Source organism: Eucyclogobius newberryi, unplaced genomic scaffold (genome assembly GCF_026437365.1).
Source record: "Eucyclogobius newberryi isolate DKJ021-1_F unplaced genomic scaffold, fEucNew1.0.hap1 SCAF_310, whole genome shotgun sequence".
Classification (NCBI taxonomy): domain Eukaryota; kingdom Metazoa; phylum Chordata; class Actinopteri; order Gobiiformes; family Gobiidae; genus Eucyclogobius; species Eucyclogobius newberryi.
The window spans coordinates 67,770-84,503 of NW_027315958.1; the positions used below are offsets into that span (position 1 = coordinate 67,770).

The 16,734-nt window shown below is 51.2% G+C and overlaps 1 protein-coding gene across 1 annotated transcript; it reads left to right on the top strand.

The window, feature by feature from the left end:
* Positions 1-402: 402 nt before the first annotated feature.
* alx1 (ALX homeobox 1) lies at positions 403-14,093 on the top strand. Its single transcript, XM_072461776.1, has 5 exons — positions 403-577; positions 6,535-6,570; positions 6,622-6,839; positions 11,851-11,970; positions 13,590-14,093. Exons 1-5 carry the CDS (start codon positions 409-411, stop codon positions 13,950-13,952), a joined length of 906 nt encoding a protein of 301 aa, XP_072317877.1. The 5' UTR covers positions 403-408; the 3' UTR covers positions 13,953-14,093.
* The last annotated feature ends 2,641 nt before the right edge of the window (positions 14,094-16,734 follow it).

Consider the following 16,734-nt stretch of genomic DNA (forward strand, 5'->3'; position numbering starts at 1 on the left):
GGACCCTCCGCAAAAGTATGTTTCTCATGTAGATCTAGAAGAACCTCATAGTGGGGTCCGGGGCCCCCTGGGGGCCGGGGCCATGTTGCGTGTCCCCCAAAGGTTGTTGAAAATACAAGTTCTTACAGTCCTAAATTCACCAATAAAATAAGGACTATGATAAATCTATCCGACTCAAGGGGCCCTTGGGACATGTTTACACCGAGGAGCGGCCCCCGTGGCCCAGAGGAGGCTGAATGAAGAGAGTATGTTTGGCCCCGTGGGGCCCTCGGAGTTTCGTGGGCGTGATCTGAGCTCCACGCGGTGGAGGCGGCTCTAGCCCGGGGCCCCTGCGGGATAAAAGCCTCTGCGCTCGGCCTCAGACTCTCACTGTCCCGCGGCCCCTGAGTCCGGAGCCGCCGCGCGCTCATGGACTTTCTGGAAATGAAAAGCTGCGGGATCAAGACCGGGCCGGACTTCTACCTGGAGCCCGCGCTGCAGGGCCTCGAGGGCGGACACTTTTTCAGCAAAACCTCGGTCAAATGTTCCCAGAGCTTCGGCCTGAGCGAGAGAGAGGCGCGCGCCGCGGAACACAACGGTCAGTGATGGTCAGTGATGGTCAGTGATGGTCAGTGATGGTCAGTGCTGGTCAATGCTGGTCAGTGATGGTCAGTGCTGGTCAGTGATGTCAGTGCTGGTCAGTGATGGTCAGTGATGGTCAGTGCTGGTCAATGCTGGTCAGTGATGGTCAGTGCTGGTCAGTGATGTCAGTGCTGGTCAGTGATGTCAGTGCTGGTCAGTGCTGGTCAGTGATGTCAGTGATGTCAGTGCTGGTCAGTGATGTCAGTGATGTCAGTGATGGTCAGTGATGTCAGTGCTGGTCAGTGATGTCAGTGCTGGTCAGTGATGTCAGTGCTGGTCAGTGCTGGTCAGTGATGTCAGTGCTGGTCAGTGATGGTCAGTGATGGTCAGTGCTGGTCAGTGATGGTCAGTGCTGGTCAGTGATGGTCAGTGCACGCTTCTGTCCGCGGCTGGAGAGACACGAGCCGGACATAAGATATCTTTATTAATATCAAATCTAAAAAAAGATCCCAGAATTTTAGACTTTTATAACAGAAACAACTCCGCGCATTTGTAGAAGATTAAACACATTTAACACACGTTATGACACACACTTCTACTGGACACACACTTCTACTGGACACACACTTCTACTGGACACACACTTCTACTGGACACACACTTCTAACACTAATTATATATTATATATTATATTTTACTTATGTGAAGTAAAAATACAATTTTGAGGATAAATAGTTATTTCCTCCTTTATCATTATAAGTGTTTAATATGTAAATGTTTCATTTTAAAGTAGTAAAACTCAGGCTTTAGGTCGAGAAAAGATCATTATTTACAGGATGATATTTGTTTACAATGTTTAAACTTTAAACTTTCTGAACTTAAACCAAACTCTACATTTTAAAACAGCTCAGTGTTCCACGCACACGCAAGAGCCACGCACGAGCCACGCACGAGCCACGCACACGCAAGAGCCACGCACACGCAAGAGCCACGCACGAGCCACGCACGAGCCACGCACACGCAAGAGCCACGCACGAGCCACGCACGAGCCACGCACACGCAAGAGCCACGCACACGCAAGAGCCACGCAAGAGCCACGCACGAGCCACGCACGAGCCACGCACACACAAGAGCCACGCACGAGCCACGCACACGCAAGAGCCACGCACACGCAAGAGCCACGCACGAGCCACGCACGAGCCACGCACACACAAGAGCCACGCACGAGCCACGCACACGCAAGAGCCACGCACACGCAAGAGCCACGCACGAGCCACGCACACGCAAGAGCCACGCACGAGCCACGCACGAGCCACGCACACGCAAGAGCCACGCACACGCAAGAGCCACGCACGAGCCACGCACGAGCCACGCACACGCGCACGAGCCATGCACGCGCACGAGCCATGCACGAGCCACGCACACACGCACGGGCCACGCACACGCACGAGCCACGCAAGAGCCACGCACAAGCCACGCACACACGCACGAGCCACGCACACACGCACGAGCCACGCACGAGCCACGCACACACGCACGGGCCACGCACACGCACGAGCCACGCACACGCAAGAGCCACGCAAGAGCCACGCACAAGCCACGCACACACGCACGAGCCACGCACACACGCACGAGCCACGCACGAGCCACGCACACACGCACGGGCCACGCACGAGCCACGCACACGCAAGAGCCACGCAAGAGCCACGCACAAGCCACGCACACACGCACGAGCCACGCACACGCAAGAGCCACGCACACGCAAGAGCCACGCACGAGCCACGCACACGCAAGAGCCACGCACACGCACGAGCCACGCACACGCAAGAGCCACGCACACGCAAGAGCCACGCACACGCAAGAGCCACGCACGGGCCACGCACACGCAAGAGCCACGCACACGCAAGAGCCACGCACACGCAAGAGCCACGCACAGGCCACGCACACGCAAGAGCCACGCACACGCAAGAGCCACGCACACGCACGAGCCACGCACGGGCCACGCACACGCAAGAGCCACGCACACGCACGAGCCACGCACGGGCCACGCACACGCAAGAGCCACGCAGGGGCCACGCACACGCAAGAGCCACGCACAAGCCACGCACGAGCCACGCACAGGCCACGCACACGCAAGAGCCACGCACACGCAAGAGCCACGCACACGCACGAGCCACGCACGGGCCACGCACACGCAAGAGCCACGCACACGCACGAGCCACGCACGGGCCACGCACACGCAAGAGCCACGCAGGGGCCACGCACACGCAAGAGCCACGCACAAGCCACGCACGAGCCACGCACGGGCCACGCACACGCAAGAGCCACGCACAAGCCACGCACGGGCCACGCACACGCAAGAGCCACGCACACGCAAGAGCCACGCACACGCAAGAGCCACGCACAAGCCACGCACACGCACGAGCCACGCACAAGCCACGCACACACGCACGAGCCACGCACACGCACGAGCCGCGCACACGCAAGAGCCACGCACGAGCCACGCACAAGCCACGCACACACGCACAAGCCACGCACACACGCACGAGCCACGCACACGCAAGAGCCACGCAAGAGCCACGCACAAGCCACGCACACACGCACGGGCCACGCACACGCACGAGCCGCGCACACGCAAGAGCCACGCAAGAGCCACGCAAGAGCCACGCACGAGCCACGAGCCTGTCTGTGTCCAGACTCCATGTGAAAGTGACCTCTGGGTGGCTCGTGCATGGCTCTTGCATGTGCGTGGCTCGTGCGTGGCCCGTGCGTGGCTCTTGTGTGTGCGTGGCCCGTGCGCGTGCGTGGCTCGTGCGTGGCTCTTGCGTGTGCGTGGCTCTTGCGTGTGCGTGGCTCGTGCGTGGCTCTTGCGTGGCTCTTGCGTGTGCGTGGCTCGTGCGTGTCCCGTGGGTGTGTGCGTGTCTTGTGCGTGGCTCTTGCGTGTGCGTGGCTCTTGTGTGTGCGTGGCTCTTGCGTGTGCGTGGCTCTTGCGTGTGCGTGGCCCGTGCGTGGCTTGTGCGTGGCTCTTGCGTGGCTTGTCCGTGGCTCTTGCGTGTGCGTGGCCCGTGCGTGGCTCGTGCGTGTGCGTGGCTCTTGCGTGTGCGTGGCTCTTGCGTGTGCGTGGCTCTTGCGTGTGCGTGGCCTGTGCGTGGCTCGTGCGTGTGCGTGGCTCTTGCGTGTGCGTGGCCCGTGCGTGGCTCTTGCGTGTGCGTGGCTCTTGCGTGTGCGTGGCCCGTGCGTGGCTCTTGCGTGTGCGTGGCTCTTGCGTGTGCGTGGCTCTTGCGTGTGCGTGGCTCGTGCGTGTGCGTGGCTCGTGCGTGTGCGTGGCTCTTGCGTGTGCGTGGCTTGTGCGTGGCTCTTGCGTGTGCGTGGCTCTTGCGTGTGCGTGGCTCTTGCGTGTGCGTGGCTCGTGCGTGGCTCTTGCGTGTGCGTGGCTCGTGCGTGTGCGTGGCTCGTGCGTGTGCGTGGCTCGTGCGTGTGCGTGGCTCTTGCGTGTGCGTGGCTCTTGCGTGTGCGTGGCCCGTGCGTGGCTCTTGCGTGTGCGTGGCTCTTGCGTGTGCGTGGCTCTTGCGTGTGCGTGGCTCGTGCGTGTGCGTGGCTCTTGCGTGTGCGTGGCTCTTGCGTGTGCGTGGCCCGTGCGTGGCTCTTGCGTGTGCGTGGCCCGTGCGTGGCTCTTGCGTGTGCGTGGCTCGTGCGTGTGCGTGGCTCTTGCGTGTGCGTGGCCCGTGCGTGGCTCTTGCATGTGCGTGTCCATGTATATATACATATATATATATATATGTATATATATATATATATATGTGTATATATATATATATATATATATATATGTATATATATATACATATATATATATATATGTATATATATATATATATATATATATATGTATATATATATATATATATATATGTGTATATATATGTGTATACATATATATATATATATATATATATATATATATGTATATATATATATATATGTATATATATATATATATATATATATATATGTATATGTTCAGTTCAGTTCAGTTCCACCTGATGAATACTTCAGAGAAATGAATCATTGATTATTGAGATAATTCTCACTAATGTTTTCTGGAGCGTTTCTCCAAAAAGAATCAGCAAAATAGTCGGTGCTGCAGGGGTTTGATCCCAGGAGCTTTGTGGTCGGGGCCTTAAGCCCCTGGAAGGGTCCAAGACAAACAGGTCCTAAGGGACGGGTCAGACCAAGAGCGGTTCAGAAGCTCCTTATGAACGAGAGACACCAAGGCCAGTTACATCGCCCGGATCGGCGTCACCGGGGCCCCCTCCTGGAGCCAGGCCTGGGGTGGCGCCTGGCTGGGTCTTTCCTCACGGGGCCCGGCCGGGCACAGCCCGAACGAGTGACGTGGGGCCACCACCCGCAGGAGGATCCAAGGGGCGGGTGCATAGTGATCTGGGCAGCAGGCGACGGCAGGGGCTTCGACCACCAGATCTCTGAACACAGAGACTAACTCTGGGGACATGGAGCGTCCCCTCGCTGGGGGGAGGAGCCTGAGTCGTATCGACTAGATATAGTGGGCGTCGCTTCCAGCACAGTTTGGGCTCTGAACCATCTCCTCGAGAGGGGCCGGACGCTCCACTTCTCTGGTGTTGCCCGCGGGGAGAGGCGGGGCTGGTGTGGGCGGGGCTGGTGTGGGCGGGCTTATAGCCCCTCAGCTCAGCCGCCACGTGTTGGAGTTCACCCCGGTGGACGAGAGGGTCGCGTCCCTTCGCCTTCAGGTGGGGGACATGTCTCTCACTGTTGTGCAGTGCAGAGGACCCGGCCTTCTTGGAGTCCTTGGGACGGGAACTGGACAGTGCACCGACCGGGGACTCTGTTCTACTGGGGGACTTCAACGTCCACGTGGACAATGACAGTGACTCCTGGAGAGGGGCGGAGTCCCGATCTGAACTCGAGCGGTCAGTTATTGGACGTCTGTGCCACGGATTGTCCAGAACGAACACCATGTTCAAGCACAAGGTCCATCAGGTCACATGACACCAGGACACAGGAGGTCAATGATCCACTTTGTTGTCGTGTCATCTGACCTCTGACCTCGTGTCTTGGACACTCGGGGGAAGAGAGGAGCGGAGCTGTAGAGCACCACCTGGTGGTGAGTTGGATCCTCTGGTGGAGGATGAAGCTTGACAGACTTGACCCAAGCTCATCATGAGGGTCTTCACCTCACACCAGGAGAGCTCCTCCCATGTCCCGGGGGACGCTGGGGACATGGAGCCCGAGTGGACCATGTTCTCCACCTCCATTGTTGATGCGGCTGCTCGGAGCTGTGGTCACATGGTCTCCGTTGCCTGTCGTCAGACTGAAGAAGGAGGTCTATCAGGCCACTCTGGCTGTAGGTCTCCTGAGGCCTCCTGAGGTCTCCTGAGATCTCCTGAGATCTCCTGAGGCCTCCTGAGGTCTCCTGAGGCCTCCTGAGATCTCCTGAGGTCTACTGAGGCCAAACGGACGCAGCTCGTGCTTTCCCAGAGGCAAAAACCCGGTGCTGGGAGGAGTTTGGGGAGGAGTTTGGGGAGGAGTTTGGGGAGGAGTTCGGGGAGGCCATGGAGGAGGACTATCGGTCGGCCTCAAAGAAATTCTGGCAAACCGTCTGGCGCCTCAGGAGGAGGAAGCAGTGCTTCACCAACCCTTTGATGCAGGTGGAGACCTGCTGACCTCTGACCTCCACTGGGGAGGTCGCCGGACGGTGGAAGGACTTTGAGGACGTCCTTAATCCTACTGTCACGTCTTCTGAAGAGGAAGCAGAGACTGAGGACTCAGAGGGACTCGTCCATCACCCGAGCTAAAGTCACTGAGGTCGTTGGCTCCTCAGTGGCTCCTCAGTGGCTCCTCAGTGGCTCCAGGATGAGGTCCTGAGGACCTAAAGTCTCTGGATGTTGTAGGACGGTCTTGGCTGAGCGTGTGGTTGACCCTCTCTCCCCCTCTCAGGTTCCTACGGGGCCAAACTGGAGGCGGACTCGGTGCTGGACTCTCGTCTGGACTCTCGTCTGGACTCTCGTCTGGACTCTCGTCTGGACTCGGAGCTGGGCGTGGTCTCTCCGGTGGCGGGCGCAGACGAGGCGGAAAAGTGCGAGAGTCACGTGAGCAGCAGTAAGAAGCGGCGCCACCGCACCACGTTCAGCAGCGCTCAGCTGGACGAGCTGGAGAAGGTGTTCCAGAAGACGCACTATCCCGACGTGTACGTGCGCGAGCAGCTAGCCACGCGCACCGAGCTAACGGAGGCGCGCGTGCAGGTACAGGCCACGCCCTTCTGTGTGTCATTGTTCCTCACACAGATCTTCAGCGTGTCATTGTTCCTCACACAGATGTTCAGTGTGTCATTGTTCCTCACACAGATCTTCAGCGTGTCATTGTTCCTCACACAGATCTTCAGCGTGTCATTGTTCCTCACACAGATCTTCAGCGTGTCATTGTTCCTCACACAGATCTTCAGCGTGTCATTGTTCCTCACACAGATCTTCAGCGTGTCATTGTTCCTCACACAGATCTTCAGCGTGTCATTGTTCCTCACACAGATCTTCAGCGTGTCATTGTTCCTCACACAGATCTTCAGCGTGTCATTGTTCCTCACACAGATGTTCAGTGTGTCATTGTTCCTCACACAGATGTTCAGTGTGTCATTGTTCCTCACACAGATCTTCAGCGTGTCATTGTTCCTCACACAGATCTTCAGCGTGTCATTGTTCCTCACACAGATCTTCAGCGTGTCATTGTTCCTCACACAGATCTTCAGCGTGTCATTGTTCCTCACACAGATCTTCAGCGTGTCATTGTTCCTCACACAGATCTTCAGAGTTTCATTGTTCCTCACACAGATCTTCAGAGTGTCATTGTTCCTCACACAGATCTTCAGCGTGTCATTGTTCCTCATACAGATCTTCAGAGTGTCATTGTTCATCACACAGATCTTCAGTGTGTCATTGTTCCTCACACAGATCTTCAGCGTGTCATTGTTCATCACACAGATCTTCAGTGTCATTGTTCCTCACACAGATGTTCAGTGTGTCATTGTTCCTCACACAGATCTTCAGTGTGTCATTGTTCCTCACACAGATCTTCAGCGTGTCATTGTTCCTCACACAGATCTTCAGCGTGTCATTGTTTCTCACACAGATCTTCAGTGTGTCATTGTTCCTCACACAGATCTTCAGTGTGTCATTGTTCCTCACACATATCTTCAGAGTGTCATTGTTCCTCACACAGATCTTCAGCGTGTCATTGTTCCTCACACAGATCTTCAGTTTCATTGTTCCTCACACAGATCTTCAGAGTGTCATTGTTCCTCACACAGATCTTCAGCGTGTCATTGTTCCTCACACAGATCTTCAGAGTGTCATTGTTCATCACACAGATCTTCAGTGTGTCATTGTTCTACACACAGATCTTCAGCGTGTCATTGTTCCAAACACAGATCTTCAGAGTGTCATTGTTCCTCACACAGATCTTCAGCGTGTCATTGTTCCTCACACAGATCTTCAGCGTGTCATTGTTCCTCACACAGATCTTCAGAGTGTCATTGTTCCTCACACAGATCTTCAGCGTGTCATTGTTCCTCACACAGATCTTCAGAGTGTCATTGTTCCTCACACAGATCTTCAGCGTGTCATTGTTCCAAAACCAGATCTTCAGAGTGTCATTGTTCATCACACAGATCTTCAGTGTGTCATTGTTCCTCACACAGATCTTCAGCGTGTCATTGTTCCAAAACCAGATCTTCAGAGTGTCATTGTTCCTCACACAGAACTTCAGAGTGTCATTGTTCCTCACACAGATCTTCAGCGTGTCATTGTTCCTCACAGATCTTCAGAGTGTCATTGTTCCTCACACAGATCTTCAGTGTGTCATTGTTCCTCACACAGATCTTCAGTGTGTCATTGTTCCTCACACATATCTTCAGAGTGTCATTGTTCCTCACACAGATGTTCAGTGTGTCATTGTTCCTCACACAGATCTTCAGAGTGTCATTGTTCTTCACACAGATCTTCAGCGTGTCATTATTCCTCACACAGATCTTCAGCGTGTCATTGTTCCTCACACAGATCTTCAGAGTGTCATTGTTCCTCACACAGATCTTCAGCGTGTCATTGTTCCAAAACCAGATCTTCAGAGTGTCATTGTTCCTCACACAGATCTTCAGCGTGTCATTGTTCCTCACACAGATCTTCAGCGTGTCATTGTTCCTCACACAGATCTTCAGAGTGTCATTGTTCCTCACACAGATCTTCAGCGTGTCATTGTTCCTCACACAGATCTTCAGAGTGTCATTGTTCCTCACACAGATCTTCAGTGTGTCATTGTTCCTCACACAGATCTTCAGTGTGTCATTGTTCCTCACACATATCTTCAGAGTGTCATTGTTCCTCACACAGATCTTCAGAGTGTCATTGTTCCTCACACAGATCTTCAGTGTGTCATTGTTCCTCACACAGATCTTCAGCGTGTCATTGTTCCTCACACAGATCTTCAGAGTGTCATTGTTCCTCACACAGATCTTCAGCGTGTCATTGTTCCTCACACAGATCTTCAGCGTGTCATTGTTCCTCACACAGATCTTCAGCGTGTCATTGTTCCTCACAGATCTTCAGCGTGTCATTGTTCCTCACACAGATCTTCAGAGTGTCATTGTTCCTCACACAGATCTTCAGCGTGTCATTGTTCCTCACACAGATCTTCAGAGTGTCATTGTTCCTCACACAGATCGTCAGTGTCATTGTTCCTCACACAGATCTTCAGCGTGTCATTGTTCCTCACACAGATCTTCAGAGTGTCATTGTTCCTCACACAGATCGTCAGTGTCATTGTTCCTCACACAGATCTTCAGCGTGTCATTGTTCTTCACACAGATCTTCAGAGTGTCATTGTTCCTCACACAGATCTTCAGCGTGTCATTGTTCCTCACACAGATCTTCAGAGTGTCATTGTTCCTCACACAGATCTTCAGAGTGTCATTGTTCCTCACACAGATCTTCAGCGTGTCATTGTTCCTCACACAGATCTTCAGAGTGTCATTGTTCCTCACACAGATATTCAGAGTGTCATTGTTCCTCACACAGATCTTCAACGTGTCATTGTTCCTCACGCAAATCTTCAGAGTGCCATTGTTCCTCACACAGATCTTCAGCGTGTCATTGTTCCTCACACAGATCTTCAGTATGTCATTGTTCCTCACACAGATCTTCAGTGTGTCATTGTTACTCACACAGATCTTCAGAGTGTCATTGTTCCTCACACAGATCGTCAGTGTCATTGTTCCTCACACAGATCTTCAGCGTGTCATTGTTCCTCACACAGATCTTCAGCGTGTCATTGTTACTCACACAGATCTTCAGAGTGTCATTGTTCCTCACAAATCTTCAGCGTGTCATTGTTCCTCACACAGATCTTCAGAGTGTCATTGTTCCTCACACAGATCTTCAACATGTCATTGTTCCTCACACAGATCTTCAGTGTGTCATTGTTCCTCACACAGATCTTCAGCGTGTCATTGTTCCTCACACAGATCTTCAGTGTGTCATTGTTCCTCACACAGATCTTCAGAGTGTCATTGTTCCTCACACAGATCTTCAACATGTCATTGTTCCTCACACAGATCTTCAGCGTGTCATTGTTCCTCACACAGATCTTCAGTGTGTCATTGTTCCTCACACAGATCTTCAGTGTGTCATTGTTCCTCACACAGATCTTCAGAGTGTCATTGTTCCTCACACAGATCTTCAGTGTGTCATTGTTCCTCACACAGATCTTCAGTGTGTCATTGTTCCTCACACAGATCTTCAGAGTGTCATTGTTCCTCACACAGATCTTCAGTGTGTCATTGTTCTTCACACAGATCTTCAGAGTGTCATTGTTCCTCACACAGATCTTCAACATGTCATTGTTCCTCACACAGATCTTCAGTGTGTCATTGTTCCTCACACAGATCTTCAGTGTGTCATTGTTCCTCACACAGATCTTCAGAGTGTCATTGTTCCTCACACAGATCTTCAACATGTCATTGTTCCTCACACAGATCTTCAGCGTGTCATTGTTCCTCACACAGATCTTCAGCGTGTCATTGTTCCTCACAAATCTTCAGCGTGTCATTGTTCCTCACACAGATCTTCAACATGTCATTGTTCCTCACACAGATGTTCAGTGTGTCATTGTTCCTCACACAGATCTTCAGAGTGTCATTGTTCCTCACACAGATCTTCAGTGTGTCATTGTTCTTCACACAGATCTTCAGAGTGTCATTGTTCCTCACACAGATCGTCAGTGTCATTGTTCTTCACACAGATCTTCAGAGTGTCATTGTTCTTCACACAGATCTTCAGAGTGTCATTGTTCCTCACACAGATCTTCAGTGTCATTGTTCCTCACACAGATCTTCAGAGTGTCATTGTTCCTCACACAGATCTTCAGTGTCATTGTTCCTCACACAGATCTTCAGAGTGTCATTGTTCCTCACACAGATCTTCAGTGTCATTGTTCCTCACACAGATCTTCAGAGTGTCATTGTTCCTCACACAGATCTTCAGTGTGTCATTGTTCCTCACACAGATCTTCAGTGTCATTGTTCCTCACACAGATCTTCAGTGTCATTGTTCCTCACACAGATCTTCAGCGTGTCATTGTTCCTCACACAGATCTTCAGCGTGTCATTGTTCCTCACAAATCTTCAGCGTGTCATTGTTCCTCACACAGATCTTCAGAGTGTCATTGTTCCTCACACAGATCTTCAACATGTCATTGTTCCTCACACAGATGTTCAGTGTGTCATTGTTCCTCACACAGATCTTCAGTGTGTCATTGTTCCTCACACAGATCTTCAGAGTGTCATTGTTCCTCACACAGATCTTCAGTGTGTCATTGTTCTTCACACAGATCTTCAGAGTGTCATTGTTCCTCACACAGATCGTCAGTGTCATTGTTCTTCACACAGATCTTCAGAGTGTCATTGTTCTTCACACAGATCTTCAGAGTGTCATTGTTCCTCACACAGATCTTCAGTGTCATTGTTCCTCACACAGATCTTCAGAGTGTCATTGTTCCTCACACAGATCTTCAGTGTCATTGTTCCTCACACAGATCTTCAGTGTCATTGTTCCTCACACAGATCTTCAGAGTGTCATTGTTCTTCACACAGATCTTCAGAGTGTCATTGTTCCTCACACAGATCTTCAGTGTCATTGTTCCTCACACAGATCTTCAGTGTCATTGTTCCTCACACAGATCTTCAGAGTGTCATTGCTCTCTGTTTTTCAGGTGTGGTTTCAGAATCGCAGAGCCAAATGGAGGAAGCGAGAACGATACGGAAACATCCAGAACAAATCACACTATCCTCCATCGTACGAGCTGCTGCCGCGAGCCGACGCCTACACACAGGTAAAGGACACACACAGGTAAAGGACACACACAGGTAAAGGACACACACAGGTAAACAACACACACAGGTAAAGGACACACACAGGTAAAGGACACACACAGGTAAAGGACACACACAGGTAAAGGACACACACAGGTAAACAACACACACAGGTAAAGGACACACACAGGTAAACAACACACACAGGTAAAGGACACACACAGGTAAAGGACACACACAGGTAAACAACACACACAGGTAAAGGACACACACAGGTAAAGGACACACACAGGTAAAGGACACACACAGGTAAACAACACACACAGGTAAAGGACACACACAGGTAAACAACACACACAGGTAAAGGACACACACAGGTAAACAACACACACAGGTAAAGGACACACACAGGTAAAGGACACACACAGGTAAAGGACACACACAGGTAAAGGACACACACAGGTAAAGGACACACACAGGTAAAGGACACACACAGGTAAAGGACACACACAGGTAAAGGACACACACAGGTAAACAACACACACAGGTAAAGGACACACACAGGTAAAGGACACACACAGGTAAAGGACACACACAGGTAAAGGACACACACAGGTAAACAACACACACAGGTAAAGGACACACACAGGTAAACAACACACACAGGTAAACAACACACACAGGTAAAGGACACACACAGGTAAAGGACACACACAGGTAAAGGACACACACAGGTAAAGGACACACACAGGTAAACAACACACACAGGTAAAGGACACACACAGGTAAAGGACACACACAGGTAAAGGACACACACAGGTAAAGGACACACACAGGTAAAGGACACACACAGGTAAACAACACACACAGGTAAAGGACACACACAGGTAAACAACACACACAGGTAAAGGACACACACAGGTAAAGGACACACACAGGTAAACAACACACACAGGTAAACAACACACACAGGTAAAGGACACACACAGGTAAAGGACACACACAGGTAAACAACACACACAGGTAAACAACACACACAGGTAAACAACACACACAGGTAAACAACACACGGACGCTCTCTCATGTGACACGGCCCCTGGAGGACGCTCTCATGTGACACGCCCCCTGGAGGACGCTCTCATGTGACACGCCCCCTGGAGGACGCTCTCATGTGACACGCCCCCTGGAGGACGCTCTCATGTGACACGCCCCCTGGAGGACGCTCTCTCATGTGACACGCCCCCTGGAGGACGCTCTCACATGTGACACGCCCCCTGGAGGACGCTCTCACATGTGACACGCCCCCTGGAGGACGCTCTCACATGTGACACGCCCCCTGGAGGACGCTCTCATGTGACACGCCCCCTGGAGGACGCTCTCACATGTGACACGCCCCCTGGAGGACGCTCTCACATGTGACACGCCCCCTGGAGGACGCTCTCACATGTGACACGCCCCCTGGAGGACGCTCTCTCATGTGACACGCCCCCTGGAGGACGCTCTCACATGTGACACGCCCCCTGGAGGACGCTCTCACATGTGACACGCCCCCTGGAGGACGCTCTCTCATGTGACACGCCCCCTGGAGGACGCTCTCATATGTCTTACATCTCTTAACTGTGGTCCGCCTCTTGTGCAGATCCCTAACAGCATGTGGTCGGGCCCCTCAGCGGCGCCCCCTGTGGTCTCGTCATGTGTCCTGCCGCGCTCGTCTCCTCCGTGCGTCTCGTCGTACTCGCCTCGCTCCGCCTCCGACCACGCCTACGTCAACTTCAACCAGCAAAACCAACAGTTCAACTTCTTCAACCCGGATTCTCTGCTGACTTCCACGCACGGGCCCCCGCACGGGCCCCCACACGGGCCCCCACACGGGCCCCCACACGGGCCCCCGCACGGGCCCCACGCATTTGAGACCAAGCCCGAGTTTGAGCGACGGTCCTCGAGTATCGCCGTTCTGAGGATGAAGGCCAAAGAACACGCGGCCAACATCTGGACCATGTGAGCACCAAAGAAAAGACCTTTACTGCTGCTGAGAACCAGGTCTAAACCAGGTCTAAACCAGGTCTAAACCAGGTCTAAACCAGGTCTAAACCAGGTCTAAAACAGGTCTAAACCAGGTCTAAAACAGGTCTAAACCAGGTCTAAACCAGGACTAAACCAGGACTAAACCAGGACTAAACCAGGACTAAACCAGGTCTAAACCAGGACTAAACCAGGTCTAAACCAGGACTAAACCAGGACTAAACCAGGTCTAAACCAGGTCTAAACCAGGACTAAACCAGGTCTAAACCAGGTCTAAACCAGATCCAAACCAGGTCTAAACCAGGTTTAAACCAGGTCTAAACCAGGTCTAAACCAGGACTAAACCAGGACTAAATCAGGTCTAAACCAGGACTAAACCAGGACTAAACCAGGACTAAACCAGGTCTAAACCAGGTCTAAACCAGGACTAAACCAGGACTAAACCAGGACTAAACCAGGTCTAAACCAGGTCTAAACCAGGTCTAAACCAGGACTAAACCAGGTCTAAACCAGGACTAAACCAGGACTAAACCAGGTCTAAACCAGGTCTAAACCAGGTCTAAACCAGGACTAAACCAGGACTAAACCAGGTCTAAACCAGATCTAAACCAGATCCAAACCAGGTCTAAACCAGGTCTAAACCAGGACTAAACCAGGTCTAAACCAGGACTAAACCAGGTCTAAACCAGGACTAAACCAGGTCTAAACCAGGTCTAAACCAGGTCTAAACCAGGTCTAAACCAGGTCTAAACCAGGACTAAACCAGGTCTAAACCAGGTCTAAACCAGGTCTAAACCAGGTCTAAACCAGGACTAAACCAGGTCTAAACCAGGTCTAAACCAGGACTAAACCAGGTCTAAACCAGGACTAAACCAGGTCTAAACCAGGTCTAAACCAGGTCTAAACCAGGACTAAACCAGGTCTAAACCAGGTCTAAACCAGGTCTAAACCAGGTCTAAACCAGGACTAAACCAGGTCTAAACCAGGACTAAACCAGGTCTAAACCAGGACTAAACCACGACTAAACCAGGTCTAAACCAGGTCTAAACCAGGTCTAAACCAGGTCTAAACCAGGTCTAAACCAGGACTAAACCAGGTCTAAACCAGGTCTAAACCAGGTCTAAACCAGGTCTAAACCAGGACTAAACCAGGACTAAACCAGGACTAAACCAGGTCTAAACCAGGTCTAAACCAGGTCTAAACCAGGTCTAAACCAGGACTAAACCAGGACTAAACCAGGACTAAACCAGGACTAAACCAGGTCTAAACCAGGTCTAAACCAGGTCTAAACCAGGACTAAACCAGGTCTAAACCAGGTCTAAACCAGGACTAAACCAGGTCTAAACCAGGTCTAAACCAGGTCTAAACCAGGACTAAACCAGGTCTAAACCAGGTCTAAACCAGGTCTAAACCAGGTCTAAACCAGGACTAAACCAGGTCTAAACCAGGTCTAAACCAGGTCTAAACCAGGACTAAACCAGGTCTAAACCAGGACTAAACCAGGTCTAAACCAGGTCTAAACCAGGTCTAAACCAGGACTAAACCAGGTCTAAACCAGGACTAAACCAGGACTAAACCAGGTCTAAACCAGGTCTAAACCAGGTCTAAACCAGGTCTAAACCAGGACTAAACCAGGTCTAAACCAGGACTAAACCAGGACTAAACCAGGTCTAAACCAGGTCTAAACCAGGACTAAACCAGGTCTAAACCAGGTCTAAACCAGGTCTAAACCAGGTCTAAACCAGGACTAAACCAGGTCTAAACCAGGTCTAAACCAGGTCTAAACCAGGACTAAACCAGGTCTAAACCAGGACTAAACCAGGTCTAAACCAGGACTAAACCAGGACTAAACCAGGTCTAAACCAGATCTAAACCAGATCCAAACCAGGTCTAAACCAGGTCTAAACCAGGACTAAACCAGGTCAAAACCAGGTCAAAACCAGGACTAAACCAAGTCTAAACCAGGTCTAAACCAGGTCTAAACCAGGTCTAAACCTGGTCTAAACCAGGACTAAACCAGGTCAAAACCAAATCTAAACCAGATCCAAACCAGGTCTAAACCAGGTCAAAACCAGGACTAAACCAAGTCTAAACCAGGACTAAACCAGGTCTAAACCTGGTCTAAACCAGGACTAAACCAGGACTAAACCAGGTCAAAACCAGGACTAAACCAGGTCTAAACCAGATCTAAACCAGATCCAAACCAGGACTAAACCAGGTCAAAACCAGGACTAAACCAAGTCTAAACCAGGACTAAACCAGGTCTAAACCAGGTCTAAACCAGGTCTAAACCAGGACTAAACCAGGACTAAACCAGGACTAAACCAGGACTAAACCAGGACTAAACCAGGTCTAAACCAGATCTAAACCAGATCCAAACCAGGTCTAAACCAGGTCTAAACCAGGACTAAACCAGTTCTAAACCAGGTCTAAACCAGGACTAAACCAGGTCTAAACCAGGACAAAACCAGGTATAAACCAGGTCTAAACCAGGACTAAACCAGGACTAAACCAGGTCTAAACCAGGTCTAAACCAGGACTAAACCAGGTCTAAACCAGGACTAAACCAAGTCTAAACCAGGACTAAACCAGGTCTAAACCAGGTCTAAACCAGGTCTAAACCAGGTCTAAACCAGGTCTAAACCAGGACTAAACCAAGTCTAAACCAGGACTAAACCAGGTCTAAACCAGGTCTAAACCAAGTCTAAACCAGGTCTAAACCAGGTCTAAACCAGGTCTAAACCAGGTCAAAACCAGGACTA